At 57.9% G+C, this 20,010-nt stretch overlaps 2 protein-coding genes across 3 annotated transcripts in view; one reads left to right on the top strand and one right to left on the bottom strand.

Moving 5' to 3' along the window:
• Positions 1-447: 447 nt before the first annotated feature.
• Positions 448-1,525, top strand: LOC121340059 (CKLF-like MARVEL transmembrane domain-containing protein 5). Its single transcript, XM_041412449.1, has 3 exons — positions 448-683; positions 763-841; positions 1,423-1,525. Exons 1-3 carry the CDS (start codon positions 459-461, stop codon positions 1,443-1,445), a joined length of 327 nt encoding a protein of 108 aa, XP_041268383.1. The 5' UTR covers positions 448-458; the 3' UTR covers positions 1,446-1,525.
• A 1,093-nt stretch (positions 1,526-2,618) lies between these two features.
• Positions 2,619-20,010, bottom strand: part of LOC121340057 (myosin-6-like) — a 25,134-nt gene continuing 7,742 nt past the window's right edge. For both annotated transcript variants that reach the window (XM_041412448.1, XM_041412446.1), the window contains 32 exons: positions 19,825-19,888; positions 18,589-18,687; positions 18,373-18,476; positions 17,587-17,725; positions 17,236-17,504; positions 16,069-16,239; positions 15,634-15,943; positions 15,481-15,554; positions 15,267-15,354; positions 15,073-15,190; positions 14,867-14,990; positions 14,318-14,454; positions 14,113-14,239; positions 13,893-14,021; positions 13,551-13,793; positions 13,028-13,204; positions 12,783-12,928; positions 12,614-12,704; positions 11,932-12,321; positions 10,521-10,647; positions 10,295-10,413; positions 9,511-9,707; positions 7,920-8,103; positions 7,679-7,844; positions 7,475-7,599; positions 7,075-7,383; positions 6,090-6,293; positions 5,417-5,542; positions 5,061-5,336; positions 4,393-4,488; positions 3,173-3,307; positions 2,619-3,081 (listed from right to left, as the gene is read on the bottom strand). In XM_041412448.1, coding sequence (XP_041268382.1) covers positions 3,061-3,081; positions 3,173-3,307; positions 4,393-4,488; positions 5,061-5,336; positions 5,417-5,542; positions 6,090-6,293; positions 7,075-7,383; positions 7,475-7,599; positions 7,679-7,844; positions 7,920-8,103; positions 9,511-9,707; positions 10,295-10,413; positions 10,521-10,647; positions 11,932-12,321; positions 12,614-12,704; positions 12,783-12,928; positions 13,028-13,204; positions 13,551-13,793; positions 13,893-14,021; positions 14,113-14,239; positions 14,318-14,454; positions 14,867-14,990; positions 15,073-15,190; positions 15,267-15,354; positions 15,481-15,554; positions 15,634-15,943; positions 16,069-16,239; positions 17,236-17,504; positions 17,587-17,725; positions 18,373-18,476; positions 18,589-18,687; positions 19,825-19,888 — 5,085 coding nt within the window. In that variant the 3' untranslated portion in view covers positions 2,619-3,060. The remainder of the gene's footprint in view (positions 3,082-3,172; positions 3,308-4,392; positions 4,489-5,060; positions 5,337-5,416; positions 5,543-6,089; positions 6,294-7,074; positions 7,384-7,474; positions 7,600-7,678; positions 7,845-7,919; positions 8,104-9,510; positions 9,708-10,294; positions 10,414-10,520; positions 10,648-11,931; positions 12,322-12,613; positions 12,705-12,782; positions 12,929-13,027; positions 13,205-13,550; positions 13,794-13,892; positions 14,022-14,112; positions 14,240-14,317; positions 14,455-14,866; positions 14,991-15,072; positions 15,191-15,266; positions 15,355-15,480; positions 15,555-15,633; positions 15,944-16,068; positions 16,240-17,235; positions 17,505-17,586; positions 17,726-18,372; positions 18,477-18,588; positions 18,688-19,824; positions 19,889-20,010) is intronic.

Raw genomic sequence — 20,010 nt, 5'->3', positions numbered from 1 at the left:
TGGTGTCCCCAAATTGTCCTGCTGCTATGCTAATTATCCTCCATCTCATGTCCCCATGGTGTGCCCCCATTGTCACCACTCTCATCCCCCTGGTGTCCCCAAATTGTCCTGCTGCTATGCTAATTATCCTCCATCTCATGTCCCCATGGTGTGCCCCCATTGTCACCACTCTCATCCCCCTGGTGTCCCCAAATTGTCCTGCTGCTATGCTAATTATCCTCCATCTCATGTCCCCATGGTGTGCCCCCATTGTCACCACTCTCATCCCCCTGGTGTCCCCAAATTGTCCTGCTGCCCTTCATGTTTACCTGGTGTCCCCATGGTGTCCCCCACTGTCACCACTCCCATCCCCCTGGTGTCCCCCATGTCCCCAAGGTGTCCTGCTGCTACCATCCATGTCACCAAGGTGTCTCCACGCTGTCCCCATTGTCACCACTCCCATCCCCATAGTGTCCCGCATGTCCCCAAGGTGTCCTGCTGCTACCCCTCTGTGTCCATCTCATGTCCCCATGGTGTCCCCATTGTCCCCACCCCCATCCCCCCGGTGTCCCCCCTGTCCCCACAGTGTCCTCCCGCTGTCCCCCCAGGACCTGCTCCGGGCCATCAGTGGGACCCTCATCTTCCTCGTGGCAGCCCTGGTGGCCTTGGCCTCGTCCCGTGACGCCCTGGCTGCCACCACCTTCGTGAGTGTCCCCAAACCCTGCCCCCTCATTGAGCTCCGCCCCTGACCGACCGGGCCACGCCCCCTTCCCCTCCCCCCAGACCTTCAGCCTCGTCCTCGCCTTGGTCTTCGCCTTCGACACCTTCGTCACCTTCCGCACGCGGGTGGCCCCGGGACAGGGTGAGGGGCACTGGGGACACCTGGGACACCCTGGGGTGGGGCTGGGGACACCTGGGACACTTTTGGGTGGAGTTGGGGACACCTGGGACACCCTGGGGTGGGGTTGGGAACATCGGGGACATCCTGGGGTGGGGCTGGGGACACCTGAGACACCTGTGGGTGGGGTTGGGGACACCTGGGACACTTTTGTGTGGAATTGGGGACACCTGGGACATCCTGGGGTGGATTGGGGACACTGGGGACACCCTGGGGTGGGGCTGGGGACACCTGGGGACACCTTTGGGTGGGGCTGGGGACACCTGGGACACGCTGGGGTGGAGTTGGGGACACCTGGGACACCTGTGGGTGGGGTTGGGGACACCTGGGATGCCCATGGGTGGGGCTGGGGACACCTGGGACACTTTTGGGTGGAGCTGGGGGACACCTGGGACACCCTGGGGTGGATTGGGGACACTGGGGACATCCTGGGGTGGGGCTGGGGACACCAGGGACACTTTTGGGTGGAGTTGGGGACACCCTTGGGTGGGGTTGGGGACACCTGGACCATTCTTCTCCACCATGTCCAACTGTTCCTCCTCCAGATCCTGACATGGAGGGCAGCTGATGGTCACCGCCCCCCACCACTGTCTCATCGTCCTCTGGGTCCAGTCCGCCATCCCCCCACCCCAAAAATTAAACCTTGTCCCACAGCTGGTGCTGCTCAGGGTCGTGTTTTTGGCGTGGGGTGGGGCAGGGTGGCCGAGGGGACATTGTGTCCCTTCTATGGCTCATTAATTAATTAATTACGGCATTGGGGTCCCCTCGTCTTGGACAGGGGGTAGGGGGTGTCACTGGTGGGGAGAGGGTCCACTGTGGGGTTTGGAGTCACTCATGAGGGGGGGGGTCCATCATCATCATCATGGGTCTATCATCATCGTCATGGGTCCGTCATCATCATCATGGGTCCGTCATCATCATGGGTCCATCATCATCATCATGGGTCCATCATCATCATCATGGGTCCGTCATCATCATTATGGCGTCATCATCATTATGGGTCCGTCATCATCATCATGGGTCCGTCATCATCATCATGGGTCTGTCATCATCATTATGGGTCCGTCATCATCATCATGGGTCCATCATCATCATCATGGGTCCGTCATCATCATCATGGGTCCGTCATCATCATTATGGGTTTGTCATCATCATTATGGGTCCATCATCATTATGGGTCCGTCATCATCATCACGGGTCCGTCATCATCATTATGGGTCCGTCATCATCATCATGGGTCCGTCATCATCGTCATCATGGGTCCGTCAACATCATAGGTCCGTCATCATCATCATGGGTCCGTCATCATCATCATGGGTCCGTCATCATCATTATGGGTCCGTCATCATCATCATGGGTCCGTCATCATCATCATGGGTCTGTCATCATCATTATGGGTCCGTCATCATCATCATGGGTCCATCATCATCATCATGGGTCCATCATCATCATCATGGGTCCGTCATCATCATTATGGGTTTGTCATCATCATTATGGGTCCATCATCATTATGGGCCCGTCATCATCATCACGGGTCCGTCATCATCATCATGGGTCCGTCATCATCGTCATCATGGGTCCGTCAACATCATAGGTCCGTCATCATCATCATGGGTCCATCATCATCATCATGGGTCCGTCATCATCATTATGGGTTTGTCATCATCATTATGGGTCCATCATCATTATGGGTCCGTCATCATCATCACGGGTCCGTCATCATCATCATGGGTCCGTCATCATCATCATGGGTCCATCATCATCATCATGGGTCCATCATCATCATCATGGGTCCATCATGGTGGTGGTGGGTCCATCTCATCATCATTGTGGGTTCATCTTGGAGGTGATGATTGACTTGTATCATGGTGGGGGGGTCCCCTGTTGTGGTGTGGGGGGTCCCTCGTGGTGTCATCAAGGTGGGTCCCTCACGGTGGTGGCAGCTCCCTCATCACAGGGGCAGGTCACTCATCGTGGTGGTCACACGTCTCTTATCGTGGTGGGGAGTCCACTGTGGTGGTCAGCCCCCCAACATGGGGTGATGGACCCCTCATGGCGATGGTGGGTCCCTCCTCATCATCGTGGTTGGTCAGTCATGGTCATGACGGGACCTTCGTCGCGGTGTGTCCCTCATGGTGGCAGTGGTGGTGGGTCACTCATGGCAGGCCCTTCATAGGGATGGGTCACTCCTCGTCGTGCAGCTTCTGGAGCGCGGTGGGAGAGAAGACAGAAGGTCCGGGGGGGTTGTGGGGCAGCTGTGGGGGGTGACAGGGGGTGACTGACAGGGGGTCCCACCTTGGCTCCGATGTCGCGGCTCTTGGCCCGCAGTTTGTTGACCTGGGACTCGGCGATGTCCGCGCGTTCCTCGGCCTCGTCCAGCTCGTGCTGAGCCTTCCGGAACTTGGCCAGGTTGGTGTTGGCCTGTTCCTCCTGGGGGACAGTGGGTCGGGGGGATTGGTTACGGGAAAGGACATCCTCCTGCCACCCCCACAGCTGAGGTGGCTTCAAGAGTCTGTCTATCCATCCTTCTCTTCCATCCATCCATCCCTCCATTGCCCATCCCTCCATCCATCATCCATCCATCCATCCATCCATCCATCCATCCATCCATCCATCCATCCATCCATCCATCCATCCATCCATCCATCCATCCATCCATCCATCCATCCATCCATCCATCCATCCATCCATCCATCCATCCATCCATCCATCCATCCATCCATCCATCCATCCATCCATCCATCCATCCATCCATCCATCCATCCATCCATCCATCCATCCATCCATCCATCCATCCATCCATCCATCCATCCATCCATCCATCCATCCATCCATCCATCCATCCATCCATCCATCCATCCATCCATCCATCCATCCATCCATCCATCCATCCATCCATCCATCCATCCATCCATCCATCCATCCATCCATCCATCCATCCATCCATCCATCCATCCATCCATCCATCCATCCATCCATCCATCCATCCATCCATCCATCCATCCATCCATCCATCCATCCATCCATCCATCCATCCATCCATCCATCCATCCATCCATCCATCCATCCATCCATCCATCCATCCATCCATCCATCCATCCATCCATCCATCCATCCATCCATCCATCCATCCATCCATCCATCCATCCATCCATCCATCCATCCATCCATCCATCCATCCATCCATCCATCCATCCATCCATCCATCCATCCATCCATCCATCCATCCATCCATCCATCCATCCATCCATCCATCCATCCATCCATCCATCCATCCATCCATCCATCCATCCATCCATCCATCCATCCATCCATCCATCCATCCATCCATCCATCCATCCATCCATCCATCCATCCATCCATCCATCCATCCATCCATCCATCCATCCATCCATCCATCCATCCATCCATCCATCCATCCATCCATCCATCCATCCATCCATCCATCCATCCATCCATCCATCCATCAGCCATCCATCCATCCGTCCATCCATCCCTCTGTCCCATTCACTCACCGCCTCCTCCGCCTGTCTCTTGTAGGCCTTGACTTTCATCTGCAGCTTGTCCACCAGGTCCTGCAGCCGCAGCAGGTTCTTCTTGTCCTCCTCCGTCTGGGGGAACAGGGACAGGGATGGACACTGGACCAGAGCCCAGCCAGAACTCCTAGGCCTCAGTTTCCCTTCCCAGAGACTTCCTCTATCCCCCTTGCCACCAGGTCAATGTTCTGGGTCACCCACGTCCCTTTGGTCGCCCAACGAATGTTGTGGGTCATGTTTGTTCTTGTGGCCATGCAGTCAATGTCTTGGGTCACCCACGTCCCTGTGGTCACCCCGTCAACATTCTGGGTTGACCACGTCCCTGGGGCCACCATCTCTGACACTTTTTCATCCCCCACAGGTATGATTGAAGAGAGGCTGTGCTGTGGTGGCTTCATCTGGTAGCTGAGTTTGACCCACCCAGGTGTTGTCACCTGGCGGCTGAGCTCCATGACCCACCCCCATGGTCTCACCTCCATGGTCTCACCCCCATGGTCTCACCTGGTACCCGAGTCTCACCCCTGTGGTCTCACCTGGTAGCTGAGCTCCTTGACCCACCCCCCACGATCTCACCCTCATGATCTCACCTCCATGGTCTCACCGCTGTGGTCTCACCTGGTACCTGAGTCTCACCGCCGTGGTCTCACCTGGTAGCTGAGCTCCTTGACGCGCCGCTCGGACTTGCGCAGCCCCTTGACGCTCTCGGCGTTGCGCTTCTGCTCGGCCTCCAGCTCGTTCTCCAGCTCCCGCACGCGCCCCTCCAGCTTCTGCAGCTGCTTCTTGCCGCCCTTGAGCGCCAGCTGCTCGGCCTCGTCCAGCCGCAGCTGCAGGTCCTTGATGGTCTGCTCCATGTTCTTCTTCATCCGCTCCAGGTGAGCGCTCGTGGCCTGCTCCTTCTTCAGCTCTTCTGCCATCATGGCCGCCTGCCCGCGGGGGGACAAGCAGGGGGTCCATGGCACGTTCTCCGTGGTGGCCCCGGTGATGGCCCCGCCGCGACACTCACGTCAGTGATGGCCTTTTTGGCCTTCTCCTCGGCATTCCGGCACTCCTGGACGGCCTCTTCCACCTCTGCCTGCAGCTGGGAGATGTCACCCTCCATCTTCTTCTTCTGGTTGATGAGGCTGGTGTTCTGGGGGGACAGGATGGGGCCTCAGGAGTTTTCCCTGGGGTGCTGCCCTGTCCTTCAGACCCCTGCTTATCTCTGCAGGTTGAAGGATCTTCTGGAGATCTTGGTGGCACAACACAGAAATTAACACCACCCTTCTGTACACCAACCAAATGTTCCTTGGACCTTCCATGGGTCAAGCCAACCTCCTCCAGATCAACCCAACCCTCCTGAGACCTTCAGGAGAAGGTGGCACTCTTGGGTTAAGGTTAACTGGAGGCATCTTGGAGGTCTCCAGCTCAGTGAGAGTTGGTCTTCATCACCCCAATCCAACCAGACCTTCCATAGACCAACTCAACCTCCTCCAACCAAACCCAACCCTCCTTGGACCTTCTTTAGACCAACCCAACCTCCTCCAGACCAACCTTTCAGGAGGAGGGGAGGATGTTGGGTCTGTACCGCCCTGAGCCACCTTGATCTCCCCAGCCAAGCAATCAGAGGAGTTTCTCCTGGGCTGGAGCATCCCTGGATGGAGGTGCCCTCCTCTCCTGGCAGGCAGGTGAGGTCTCACCTGTGAGTGGAGAAGCTGGACCCTCTCGCTGGCCTCGATCAGCTCCTGCTCAGCCAGTTTCCGGGCCCTCTCGGTCTGTTCCACCAGGCCCCGGAGCTCCTCCAGCTCTGACTGCAGCAGGGTGTTCCTGCGCTCCACCATGGCCACGTTCTCCTTCAGGTCCTCCCCGACCCTTGCCGCGTCATCCAGCTGCAGCTGTGTGTCCTGCGGGGTGGTGGGAAGGGGTGGTGGGTCCACCCGGCCATGGGGTGGGGAGCTGGGGGGTGAGTCCACCCAACCATGGGCTGGTGGGGAGGAGAGGAACCACCCCTGTTGGGGGGTGGCACTTCCAACACCCCAAGGTCCCCATGGACAGGTTTCTTCTGGTACTTCCTATACCCCAATATTCCTCTGTTACTTTGAGGTGCATCTTATACCTCAATGTCCCTGTGGACAGGTACCTTCAGGTACCACCTACACCCCAATGTCCCTGTGACACCTTGAGGTGGGACCTCCATATCCTGTTGGACAGGTACCTTCAGGTACCTCCTGCACCTCCATGTCCCCGTGGAACCTTCAGGTACCTCCTGCACCTCCACATCACATGGACAGGTACCTTCAGGTACCTCCTACACCCCAACGTCCCTGTGACACCTTGAGGTGGGACCTCCATATCCTGTTGGACAGGTACCTTCAGGTACCTCCTGCACCTCCATGTCCCTGTGGAACCTTCAGGCACCTCCTGCCTCTCCACGTCACATGGACAGGTACCTTCAGGTACCTCCTACACCTCCATGTCCCCGTGGAACCTTCAGGCATGTTCTACCACTCCACGCCAGATGGACAGGTACCTTCAGGTACCTCCTGCACCTCCATGTCCCTGTGACACCTTGAGGTGGGACCTCCATATCCTGTTGGACAGGTACCTTCAGGTACCTCCTACACCTCCATGTCCCTGCGGTACCTTCAGACACCTCCTGCCTCTCCACGCCACATGGACAGGTACCTTCAGGTAGCCCTGCAGAGCCTTGACCTGCTTCTGGGCCTCGTTGGCGCCGCGGTTGGCGTGGCTGAGCTGGATCTCCATCTCGTTGAGGTCACCCTCCATCTTCTTCTTCAGCCTCAGGGCCTCGTTGCGGCTCCGGGTCTCGGCGTCCAGCGAGGTCTGGAGCGACTCCACCACGCGCAGGTGGTTGCGCTTCACCTGCTCCATCTCCTCCTCCTTCTCGCCCAGCTTCCGCTCGTACTCCGCCTTCACCTGGTTGAACTCCAGCTGCGCCCTCAGGATCTTCCCCTCCTCATGCTCCAGGGAGGCCTGGGGAGGACAGGGAGGACCTTGAGCACCGCAGAGGATGGACGTCCCACCAGGAGAACGCAGGGATCAGGTGGGACAGGGCTTAAACCACCTCAGCCTCTTCCAGAGCAGCTTGGAGCTCCAGCTTCTCGGCATCCAGCTGTTTCCGGACCTTCTCCAGCTCGTGGATGGATTTGTTGCCAGCGCCAAGCTGCTCCGTGAGGTCCGAGATCTCCTCTGCCCAGGTGAGACCCCGTCAGACCCCGTGGGAATGGGCGGGGAACGCCCAGGTGGGCAGAGGGACCCGTGGTGTCACCTTGGAGATTCTTGTTCTCTCTCTTGAAGGTCTCCAGGTGCTCGAGGGACTCCTCGTAGATGTTCCTCAGCTTGAAGAGGTCAGTGCTGAGGGCCCTGGCCTCCTTCTGTGACGCCTCCAGCTCCGTCTGCGACTCCTCGTACTTCTGCTTCCACTCGGCCAACACCTGGGGACAGCCAGGTGTCACCCCACAGCCACCTGGCCCCCGCCCAGCCGCCCCCAACCTGCCACGCCTGCCCACCTTGTCAAAGTTCCTCTGCTTCTTGTCCAGGGCAGCGGCAGCCGCGTTCGACCGCTCCACATCGGCCATCAGGTCCTCGATCTCGTTCTGCAGCCGGTGCTTGGTCTTCTCCAGAGAGGAGCATTTGGCGTTGACGGCCTCCACGGCCTCCTCGGCCTCCTGCAGCCGCTGCGCCAGCTTCTTCCTGCCCCAGGGACCAGCTGGGGTCACCCGTGGGCCAGGTGGGGCCACTTGAACCTTCTCCCACCCAGCCACTGGCCAAGGTTCTTCTCTGCATCTCCTCTACCATCTCCAGGTCACTCTACCTCCTCCAGAACCTTCTTCAGGAACTTCTCCTCTCCACCCTGACCCCACAGGAGCTACATCCATAGGGAGGTGCCTCAACCTCTAAAACCTTTTCCAGAACATTTTCCAGTGGTTTCCACCTCCCCAGCCCCACAGAATCTCCATCTATGGGGCAAGACTCACTTGGTCTCCTCCAGAACCTTCTCCAGCGGGTGGTCTCCACCCCTCTGACCCCACAGGAGCTCCACCCATGAGGAAGGGACTTAACCTCTAAAACCCCCGAAACCTTCTCCAGTGGATGGTCTCCACCCCTGACCCCACAGAAGCTCCACCCATGGGGTGATGACTCACTTGGCCTGCTCCAAAAACCTTCTCCAGAACATTCTCCCAAGGGTGATTTCCACCCCTGACCCCTCAGAAACTCCACCCATGGGGCAATGGCTCACTTGGCCTCCTCCAAAAACCTCCAGAACAGTCTCCCAAGGGTGATTTCCACGCCTCCCCCCACAGAAGCTCCACCCATGGGGCAATGGCTCACTTGGCCTCCTCCAAAAACCTCCAGAACAGTCTCCCAAGGGTGATTTCCACGCCTCCCCCCACAGAAGCTCCACCCATGGGGCAATGGCTCACTTGGCCTCCTCCAAAAACCTCCAGAACAGTCTCCCAAGGGTGATTTCCACGCCTCCCCCCACAGAAGCTCCACCCATGGGGCAATGGCTCACTTGGCCTCCTCCAAAACCCTTCTCCAGAACATTCTCCCAAGGGTGATTTCCACGCCTCACCCCACAGAAGCTCCACCCATGGGGCAATGGCCCACTTGGCCTCCTCCAGAACCTTCTCCAGCGGATGGTTTCCACCCCTCTGACCCCAAAGGAGCTCCACCCATGAGGAAGGGACTTAACCTCTAAAACCCCCGAAACCTTCTCCAGTGGATGGTCTCCACCCCTGACCCCACAGAAGCTCCACCCATGGGGTGATGACTCACTTGGCCTCCTCCAAAAACCTTCTCCAGAACATTCTCCCAAGGATGATTTCCACCCCTGACCGCACCCTCCTCCAGAACCTTCTCCAGCGGGTGGTCTCCACCCCTCTGACCCCACAGGAGCTCCACCCATGAGGAAGTGATTTAACCTCTAAAACCCCCGAAACCTTCTCCAGTGGATGGTCTCCACCCCTGACCCCACAGAAGCTCCACCCATGGGGTGATAACTCACTTGGCCTCCTCCAAAAACCTCCAGAACATTCTCCCAAGGGTGATTTCCACCCCTGACCCCACAGAAGCTCCACCCATGGGGTGATGACTCACTTGGCCTCCTCCAGCTCCTCGGTGCGTTGGATGGCATCCGTCTCATACTTGGTCCTCCACTGGGCCACCTCGGAGTTGGCCTTGGAGAGCGAGCGCTGGAGCTCGGCCTTGGCCTCGGTCTCCTCCTCGTACTGCTCCCGCAGAAGGTCCCCATCGTGCCGGGCCGACTGCAGCGCGTGCGCCAGCGCGTTCTTGGCCTGGTGAGGAGAAGGTGGCATTTTTGGGTCCAAGTCACCTGGAGTCCTCTTGGGTTTCTCTGGCTCAGCAAGAGCTGGGCTTCATCACCACAACCCAACCAGACCTTCTGTAGATCAAGCCAACCTTCTCCAGACCAACCCAACCCAGCTTTCCTTGGACCCTATTTAGACCAACCCAACCTTCCTCAGACCTTCTGCAGACCAACCCATCCTCTTCCAGATCAACCCAATATTCCTTACACCTTCAGGAGAAGGTGGTACCATTGGATCCTGGTCAGCTTGGGTTCTCTTGGGGTCTCCAGCTCAGCAGGAGCTGGTCTTCATCATCTCAATGCAATAAGACCTTCCGTAGGCTAACCCAACCTACTCCAGGCCAATCCAAACTTCCTTGGACATTACATAGATCAACTCAGACCCCTCCAGACCAACTCAGCCCACCCTGGACCTTCTATGGTGGAACTGCCTGTATGTGGACCCACCCAACCCAACCCAACCCAACCATCCTGAACCAGTGACCACAAGGGTGAAGGACACCTGTGACCCACTTTGACCCCCCCCAGGTCTTCTCAGCCCCTACTGGATCCCACCTTCATCTCCTCCTCCAGCTGCCTCCGCAGGTCCTCCAGCTGCTGGGTGTAGGACACCTTCCCACGGGTCAGCTGGGACACCAGCGCCTCCTTCTCCTCCAGCTGCCGCGACAGCTCACCTGCACGGGTGGGTGGGGCTTCAGCTGGGGGATGGGGCTAAGGTGGGGTGGGGGATGGGGGCGCAGCTGTGGGGCAGGGGGTGGGGCAGCCCTGGGTCAGCTCCCACCGTTCTCCGTCTGCAGTTTGGCCCGCTGGGTGTTGGCGTCGTTGAGGACGCGTTGGGTCTCCTCCAGCTTCGCCAAGTGCTCGGCAGCCTGGTCCTCCATGGAGCGTGACACCTTCTCCATGGCCACCTGCAGGGAGGGGACAGAGGAAGGGTGGGGCTGGAGGCTGTGGTGGAGTGGACATGCCCCATGGCTGGAGGTGTCCAGGGCCAGGGTGGATGGGGCTTGGAGCCACCTGGTCTGGTGGAAGGTGTCCCTGGGGGGGGTCCACCCAACTGTGCACTCATCCCAACCACGTGGAGAGTCTTCATTTCAACCCAACTCAGGTCAACTCAGCCATGTGAAGACTCTTCAGCTCAACCAGCTGAAGGTTCTCCAATGCAACTCAACCCAAAGACGTGGACACTCAACCCAGCTCAACCAGTTGGAGACTCTTCAGCTCAACCAGCTGAAGGTTCTCCAATGCAACTCAACCCAAAGACGTGGACACTCAACCCAGCTCAACCAGTTGGAGACTCTTCAGCCCAACCAGCTGAAGGTTCTTCAACGCAACTCAACCCAACGACTTGGACACTCAACCCAGCTCAACCAGTTGGAGACTCTTCAGCCCACCCAGCTGAAGGTTCTCCAACGCAACTCAACCCAACGACATGGACACTCAACCCAACTCAACCAGCTGGAGACTCTTCAGCTCAACCAGCTGAAGGTTCTCCAATGCAACTCAACCCAAAGACGTGGACGCTCAACCCAGCTCAACCAGTTGGAGACTCTTCAGCCCACCCAGCTGAAGGTTCTCCAACGCAACTCAACCCAACGACATGGACACTCAACCCAACTCAACCAGCTGGAGACTCTTCAGCTCAACCAGCTGAAGGTTCTCCAATGCAACTCAACCCAAAGACGTGGACGCTCAACCCAGCTCAACCAGTTGGAGACTCTTCAGCCCACCCAGCTGAAGGTTCTCCAACGCAACTCAACCCAACGACATGGACACTCAACCCAACTCAACCAGCTGGAGACTCTTCAGCTCAACCAGCTGAAGGTTCTCCAATGCAACTCAACCCAAAGACGTGGACGCTCAACCCAGCTCAACCAGTTGGAGACTCTTCAGCCCACCCAGCTGAAGGTTCTCCAACGCAACTCAACCCAACGACATGGACACTCAACCCAACTCAACCAGTTGGAGACTCTCCAGCCCAACCAGCTGAAGTTTCTTCAACGCAACTCAACCCAACAAGGTGTACACTCAACCCAACTCAATCAGTTGGAGATTTCTTCAGCCCAACTTAACCCAACCCAGCCTGGTCTAGTGGAAGGTGTCCCTCCCTAAGGGTTGATGGAACTGGATGATCCCTGTGGTCCTGTCCCACACCATCCCATGATTCCCTGCTGCCCATCTCAACCTCTTCCTACCTTAGACTTGATCAGCTGCTCCACGTTGGCGCTGAGGTCATCCAGCTCCAGCTTGAGCTCGCTCTTCTCCTTCTCCAGCTTCTGCTTGACGCGCTGGAGGTTGTCCAGCTGCTCGCCCAGCTCGGCCACGCTGTCGGCGTGTTTCTTCCTCAGCGCGGCCGCCGTGGCCTCGTGCTGCAGCGTGGCCTCCTCCAGGTCCCGCCGCAGCTTCTGGAATTCCGCCTCGCGCTTCTTGTTGAGCTCCAGCTGCGCCGAGGTGGCACCGCCGGCCTCCTCCAGCCGCTCGCTGAGCTCCTCCAGCTCCCGCGACAGCTCCGAGCGCTGCTTCTCCACCTTGGCCCGGCCCGTCCGCTCCGCCTCCAGCTCCTCCTCCAGCTCCTCGATCCGCGCCTGTGCACCAAGAGGGAGGTGAGAGGCAGGATGGGATCCACTCAACCCTTCCACTCAACGCAATTCAACAACTGGAAACGGTTCAGGTCAACCCAATCTGCTGGAGACTCAGCCCAGCCCAACCAGCCAGGGACTCTTCAACCCAACCTACACCAGCCCAGCCAAACCAGTGGAGCCTCTTCTACTCAGCCCAACTGCCTTGAGACTCTCCAACTCAACCATCAAGTTACTCTTCAACTCAACCCAACCACCTGGAGAGTCTCCAGTCCAACCCAAGCAGCTTCCTCCCCACCTGTAGCTCCTTCAGCTTCTTCTGGAGCTGCAGAGCCAGCGCCTGCTCGTCCTCGATCCTGCTGTTCTGCTGGTGGATCTCAAACTCCTTCCTGTGGAAGGTGGGGGCAAGTGAGGCCTCACCTGTGACCCTCAACTGGACCTCACACGGCAGGGGGATCCAGCCTCACTTCTTGAGCTTCTCCTCCAGCTGCTGCTTGTCGTTCTCCAGATCCATTATGTTCTCCTGGGTCAGCTTCAGGTCACCTTCCAGTTTTCTCTTGGCCCGTTCCAGGTCCATCCGGATCTTCTTCTCCTGCTCCAGGGAGCCTTCAAGCTGTGCAGGAGCACAGGAATGGGGAGAAACCTCAAGTTTTGCTCATCTTTGCCCCAGAAGTTCCTCAGCAGGGCCTGGGGTGGGACCAGCCACACTCACATCATCCACTTGCTGTTCCAGCTTGACTTTGCCCTTAGTCAAGGTGTTGACCTTGTCTTCCTCAGCCTGCAGGTCATCCAGCGTCTGCTGGTGGGACTCCTGCAGAGCCTTCTTCTCCTTGGTCAGCTTGGCGATGGTCTCGTCCAGCCCCGCCATCTCCTCCGTCAAGTTTTTGACCTGTGGGAGAAGTGTCCAGCCTCCAGCTCAGTGCCGGGGTGGGGCAGAGTTGGGGGAGGTTGATGTTCACCTCAGCCAAAGAGGTTGTTTCAATGCAGGAGAACCCAAAGGACTTTAGGTCTTCTCAATGAGCCAACCCAACCAGCATCTTCCCAACCTGCCTTGAGTCTCCTCAACCCAAGCTAACAGATCCCACCCAGCCTTGGGTGTCCTCAACTCCAACCAATACCTCATGTCTTCTCAACTCACCTCAACCATCCTTGATCATCTCAACCTAACCCAACCAGTTTTATGTCTCAGACTCAAATCCCCTCACTTTGAGGCCAAGGCCTCTCCCCATCCTCACCTTGTTCTCAGTCGCATGTTTCTCCTTCTCCACCTTAGCCAGGGTCAGCTCCAGGTCATCAATGTCCTTCTTCAGCTCCGAGCACTCGTCCTCCAGCTTCCTCTTCTTGGCTGTCAGCTCGGCGTTCATCTCCTCCTCGTCCTCCAGCCGTTCTGTTAGCTCCTTCACCTTGGCCTCCAGCTGGATCTTGTTCTTGATCAGCTGGTCACAGCGCTCCTCGGCGTCGTTCAGGTTGTCCTGTTCCTGTTGGGGGGTGAGGTGGCAAGTGAAGCAGGATTGCTCCAGGGTTTGGTGGGGGTGGTGGTCACACCTGTGACGTGGTTTTGGGGTGATCAGACTCACAGCCTGCACTTGGAGCTGGAGGTCATTCTTCTCCTGCAGCATGGAGACCATCTTCTCCTCCAGCTCCTTCCGCCGCGATTCCGACTTCTCCAGGGCGTCCTTCAGCCGCCCGTACTCCTCCTTCATGTTCTGCTCCAGGAGACCCCGAGTGGGTCAAAGACCCTCATCCAACACCCCCCAGACCATCAGTGGTCCCACCTGCCCTTCCCACCCTTCCCACCTGCATCTCCTTCTCCGTCTCCGCGCTCTTCAGCAAGGGTTTGATCTTGAAGTAGAGCTTCATCCACGGCCAGTTCTTCACCCCCATGAAGGCCCGGAGGTTCCACTGGATCACCAGCAGCGCGTCCCTGCGAGGAGGAGGACACAGGTGCCACCACATCCCCAGCCAGGTGACCAGGTGAGCAGAAGGCCCACCCCTGTCTCACCGGCGCTCCACGATCTTCTTGAACTCGATGCGCATGAGCTGCCCCCGCGCCCGCGCCTGGATGCGGGTGATGATGCGGGACAGGCGCTCGTCCCGCATCTCCTCCAGCTGGCCCAGGAGCCCTGCCTTGAAGAACACCTGAGGGGAGGGAGGAGGTGGGGAGAAGGTGGTGGGACCATGAGGTCCGTGTCCACTTCGGATGGTGAGACCACGAGGAACAGAGACCACAGGATCCAAAGGGATTGTGGTGGGTGGAATTATGGGGTGGTGTCTGGGTAGATGGACAGATAGACATGTTGATGGACAGATGGACACGGGGATCATGAGACCACGAGGTCCATGTACACCTCGGATGGTGGGACCAAGGGAACAGGGACCACAAGATCTCACCCAGTGGGATCATACTGGGTTGTGGTGGGTGGAAGGATGGGGTAGGGGTCCAGAAGGAGCAGATGGACATAGGGAGGGACAGATGGACAAGTGAATGGCGGGACCATGGGGTCCACCACACCCGAGGGATGGTGGGACCACAGGGACCACATGGCCTCACCTTGGTGTGCCCAAACTTGTACTGGTTGTGGTCGATGTCGATGGAGCCCAGGAGCTTCTCGGCGCCCTTACGGCTGTCGATGAACTGCCCCTCGGGGATGGCCGCAGGGTTCAGGATGCGGTACCTGGGGGCCAGAGAGGACACGACCCCTGAGTTCAGCCCCAGTGGGGTCGTCCCCCCTCCCCAAACCCGTCTGGTGTCCCCACCGCTGGCGGAAGTCCCCGTAGAGGATGCGGTTGGGGAAGCCCTTGCGGCAGATGCGGATTCCCTCCAGGACCCCGTTGCAGCGGAGCTGGTGCATGACCAGGGCGTTGTCCATCACACCTGGAGGGGAGACAGGTGAGGGGTCAACCACGAGCCACGCCCACGCCCCAACCTGCCATCCTCACCCTCAGCTCACCCGGCTCCTTCCGCTCGTTCGGGACGAGGCAGCGGACGAAGTGGGGGTGGGTGGTCTTGAGGTTGGCCATCAGCTTGTTGAGGTTCTCCTGGAGACAAGAGGGGAGGGTGACCAATGGCAGAGCAGGGGAGGGGCTGGGGGGTGGTGGGACCACCCTCTACACCAGGGGCTGTTCTCCCCCTGCCCCGCAGCACATCCGGTGCGCGTTCCTCACCCGGTGCAGGGCTGAGACTGTCTGGAAGGAGGAACCTTTCTTCTTGGCTCCTTTCCCCTTCCCGCTGTCACCGCCTGTGGAGGAGCGGTGGGATGAGGTAGGAACAAGGACAACTCCCGTGGGAGCTGTCTTCTTCACTCCTCCATCACCCACCAGAGTCTGCCCCGGCATAGTTGGAGAAGAGATGGGCCAAGAGCTTGAGGGCAGATTTCTGGTAGAGCCCCACCACCGTCTCGTTGAGGGGGTCCTTGTTCTTCTCCAGCCAGCCCAGGATGTTGTAGTCCACGGTGCCGGCGTAGTGGGTGAGCGAGAAGTGGGCCTCGGACTTGCCCTTGACGTTTCGTGGCTTCCCGAAGTTGGCCGACTTGCCCAGGTGGTTGTCGTAGAGTTTGGACTTGAAGGTCATGTCCGAGGCCTTGGGGAACATGCACTCCTCCTCCAGGATGGACATGATCCCCATGGGCTGTGGGCAAGCACACCTTGTTGGCCAGGAGGGACAACCCAAAAGCCGCTCCTAGGGCACCTGAGGGGCTCTGACTGCATGGACCCCCCTCCCTCAGCCCCTGGAGGTCCCGGGGGAGGTGGCACCTTCTCGATGAGGTCGATGCAGGCCTGCAGGTCCATGCCAAAGTCGATGAACTCCCACTCGATGCCCTCCTTCTTGTACTCCTCCTGCTCCAGCACGAACATGCGGTGGTTGAAGAACTGCTGCAGCTTCTCGTTGGTGAAGTTGATGCAGAGCTGCTCGAAGCTGTTGAACTGGGGGAGGAGAGGGAGAGAGAGGGAGAGAGGGGTGATGGAGTCCACGGGGTCAACTCAACACCAACAGGGCAAACTCAACACCCAACAGGGCCGACGGAGTGAATGGGGTCAACGCAACACTCAGGGCTCAATAGTGTCAACAGGGCCAACTGAACAGCCAGTGGGGTCACAGGGATGCCCAATGGGATGGACAGGGTCAATCTGACACCCAGTGGGATGAAGGCAATGTTGAACGGGATCCATGGGGTCAACTCAACGTCCACCAGGGTTAAAGTGATACCCAGTGGGAGTCAACGGGTACGACTCAACACCCAATAGGGTCAGCAGAACATCCAAGGAGATCAACGGTGTCAGCCTGAGACCCAAAGGGTTGAAAACAACACCCCGTGGGGTCAAGAGGGTCAACTCAACCCCCAATAGGGTCAGCAGAACATCCAAGGAGATCAACGGTGTCAGCCTGAGACCCAAAGGGTTGAAAACAACACCCCGTGGGGTCAAGAGGGTCAACTCAACCCCCAATAGGGTCAGCAGAACATCCAATGAGATCAACGGTGTCAGCCTGAGACCCAAAGGGTTCAAAACAACACCCAGTGGGGTCAAGAGGGTCAACTCAACACCCAATAGGGTCAGCAGAACATCCAATGAGATCAACGGTGTCAGCCTGAGACCCAAAGGGTTCAAAACAACACCCAGTGGGGTCAAGAGGGTCAACTCAACACCCAATAGGGTCAGCAGAACATCCAATGAGATCAACGGTGTCAGCCTGAGACCCAAAGGGTTCAAAACAACAACCAGTGGGGTCAAGAGGGTCAACTCAACACCTAAAGGAGTCAATGGGATCAATGAGGTCAACGCAACACTCAATGGCATCAACACAAAGACCCAAATTCCCACCCAAGGTCACCATGAAGCTGCAGGAGACCCCCTCAACGCCCAGCTGGCTCAATGCCATCCCTCCAAGGCCCAACACCACTGCCCCGCCTCGAGCCTCACATCAAAGATCTCAAAGCCAGCGATGTCCAGGACGCCGATGAAGTACTGCCGCGGCTGCTTGGTGTCCAGCGAGTTGTTGATCCTCACCACCATCCAGTTGAACATCTTCTCGTAGACAGCCTTGGCCAAGGCCCCGATGGAGTAGTAGACCTGCTGGACGCTCTGCCCCTTGGTGACGTACTCGTTGCCCACCTTGACACGTGGGTGACACAAGCCCTTGAGCAGGTCGGCCGAGTTCAGCCCCATCAGGTAGGCGGACTTGTCGGCATCTGTGGAGCAGGACACACCTGGTCAGGTGCCACCTCACCTGGTGACCCCTCCCTGACCCGTCAACCCCTCGCCCCGACCCGCCTTCGGTGCCGTCTGGCTCCGCCTGCTCCTCCCGCTGCTTCTGCTTGAACTTCATGTTGCCAAAGTGCATGATGGCTCCCGTCAGCTTGTAGACGCCGGCCTTCTCCTCGGCCGTGAAGCCCAGGACGTCAAAGGCGCTCTGGGAGGGGTGGAGGAGGTGAGGGAGGGGCCAGGTGAGGGCATGGCCTCTGCTGGTCACCACCTGTGATGGTCAGCACCTGAGGGTACCTCCCACTGTCCTTCCCACTCATTAGCCTGACCAGCTAATGAGGACATGTCCAGACATGGGCTTGTCCACTTGAAAGACTTGTGCATGGACTTGTTCATTCATCCCTGGGTTCATTTGTCCACCTCAGGACTCATTAATCCTGGATCCATCCATCCGTGGACTCATCCATCCATCCATCCATCCATCCATCCATCCATCCATCCATTTCAGAACTTCATCCATACAACCTTGCACTCGTCTATCCATCCATCCATCCATCTGAGGATTCACCTGTCCATAGATTCTTCCATCAATCCATTTGAGGACTTAATCCATTAATCCATGGACTCATCCACCCATTTGAGGACATTTATATTCATGGATCCATCTGAGGACTCATCCATCCATCCATCCATCCATCCATCCATCCATCCATCGCTCCTTCTAAGGACTCATTGATCCATGGACTCATCCATCCATCCATGGACTCATCCATCCATCCATCCATCCATCCATCCATCCATCCATCCATCCGTCCATCCATGGACTCATCCCTCCCTCCACCCATCCCCACTCACGTCGGTTGCCAACAGCTCCTCGGCGTCGTCGATGGAAGCCACGGACACCTCGCCCTGGGACACGTAACCGTAGTCGTAGGGGTTGGAGGTGACCAGCAGCATCTCTGGTGTGGGATGGAGGCAGCACTGAGCATTCCCAGTCTCCCCAGACCACCCCAAATTTTGGGAGGAGGGGGGAAGGAGAAGCCCCGAGGCCACGGTGGTGGCCCAGCTCACCCAGCAGCTCTGGCTTCTTGTTGGAGAGGATCTGGTAGAAGATGTGGTAATTCCGCTCCGCCTTCAGCTGGAAGATGACACGGGACTTCTCCAGGAGGTCTGGGAGGGTGGATGGGGAGAAGGTGGGATGAGGAGAGGGATGGAGAGGGAGTGGTGGGATGAGGAGAGGGACAGAGATATGGAGAGATGGTGGAGGCATGGACATGTGGATGGGTGAAGAGATGGATGGATAAATGACAAATTGGATGGAGACATGAGGAGATGGAAAGGTGAGGAGATGGAGGGTCAGATGGCTGGTGGGATGAGGAGAAGGACAGCAGGACAGGACACCAGCTCATTGGATCTATCGACTATGGAGAGGGATGGAGGGATGAACATGTGGATGGAGGAGGGATGGATGGATCCATGGATGGATGGATGAGGAGATGGGAATGGTGGGATGAGGAGATGGAGGGATGGACAGCAGGGCAGGACACCTGCTCAATGGATCTATCAACCATGGAGAGGGATGGAGGGATGAACATGTGGATGGATGGATCCATGGATGGATGGATCCATGGATGGATCCATGGATGGATGGATGAGGAGATGGGAATGGTGGGATGAGGAGATGGAGGGATGGACAACAGGGCAGGACACCTGCTCATTGGATCTATCAACCATGGAGAGGGATGGAGGGATGAACATGTGGATGGATGGATGGATCCATGGATGGATCCATGGATGGATCCATGGATGGATGGATGAGGAGATGGGAATGGAGATGGGAATGGTGGGATGAGGAGATGGAGGGATGGACAACAGGGCAGGACACCTGCTCAATGGATCTATCAACCATGGAGAGGGATGGAGGGATGAACGGATGGATGGATGGATGGATGGATGGATGGATGGATGGATCCATGGATGGATGGATGGGGAGATGGGAATGATGGGATGAGGAGATGGAGGGATGGACAAGAGCTCATGGATCTGCCAGCCATGGACAAAGGGTGGACATGGGGAGGGAGGGAGACGTGAGGAATGGAGGGATGAGGAGATGGACGGAGGGATGGACAACTCATGGATCCACCAACCAGGAAGACAGACAGACAGTTGGAGGGCAGGAGGGCTGGATGGAGACATGAAGAGATGGAAGGATGAGGAAGTGGACAGAGGGACGAGGAGGGCTCTGGACACACGGACACAGGTGGGACAGTGGCCAAGCCCCGCTCCCACCAGCCTGTGGCCACTCACAGGTCTCGATGTCAGCCGACGCCAACTTCCCGGTGGCCCCGAAGTGGATCCGGATGAATTTCCCCTGGAAGGGTGGTGGGAGAGGGTTGAGGAGGGCCATAGGCCATGGCCCATGGACCAGACCCCAGAGACCCCACCCATAGACCCCACCCCATCGGCCCCACCCACGGACCCCACCCCATCTAC

Source organism: Onychostruthus taczanowskii, unplaced genomic scaffold (assembly GCF_017590055.1).
Source record: "Onychostruthus taczanowskii isolate IOZ18803 unplaced genomic scaffold, ASM1759005v1 scaffold391, whole genome shotgun sequence".
NCBI classification, from domain to species: Eukaryota; Metazoa; Chordata; class Aves; order Passeriformes; family Passeridae; genus Onychostruthus; species Onychostruthus taczanowskii.
Note: the sequence above shows the minus strand (reverse complement) of the source record. Positions and strands in the feature narration are given on the sequence as shown.

Excerpts from the sequence above, each read along its gene's own strand:
- LOC121340059 (XM_041412449.1), top strand. The coding sequence starts at position 459 with ATGTCCCCAAGGTGTCCTGCTGCTACCCCTCTGTGTCCATCTCATGTC. Across the intron at positions 684-762 it reads CCCTGGCTGCCACCACCTTC|ACCTTCAGCCTCGTCCTCGC; the intron begins GTGAGTGTCCCC and ends CCCTCCCCCCAG. Across the intron at positions 842-1,422 it reads GCGGGTGGCCCCGGGACAGG|ATCCTGACATGGAGGGCAGC; the intron begins GTGAGGGGCACT and ends TTCCTCCTCCAG.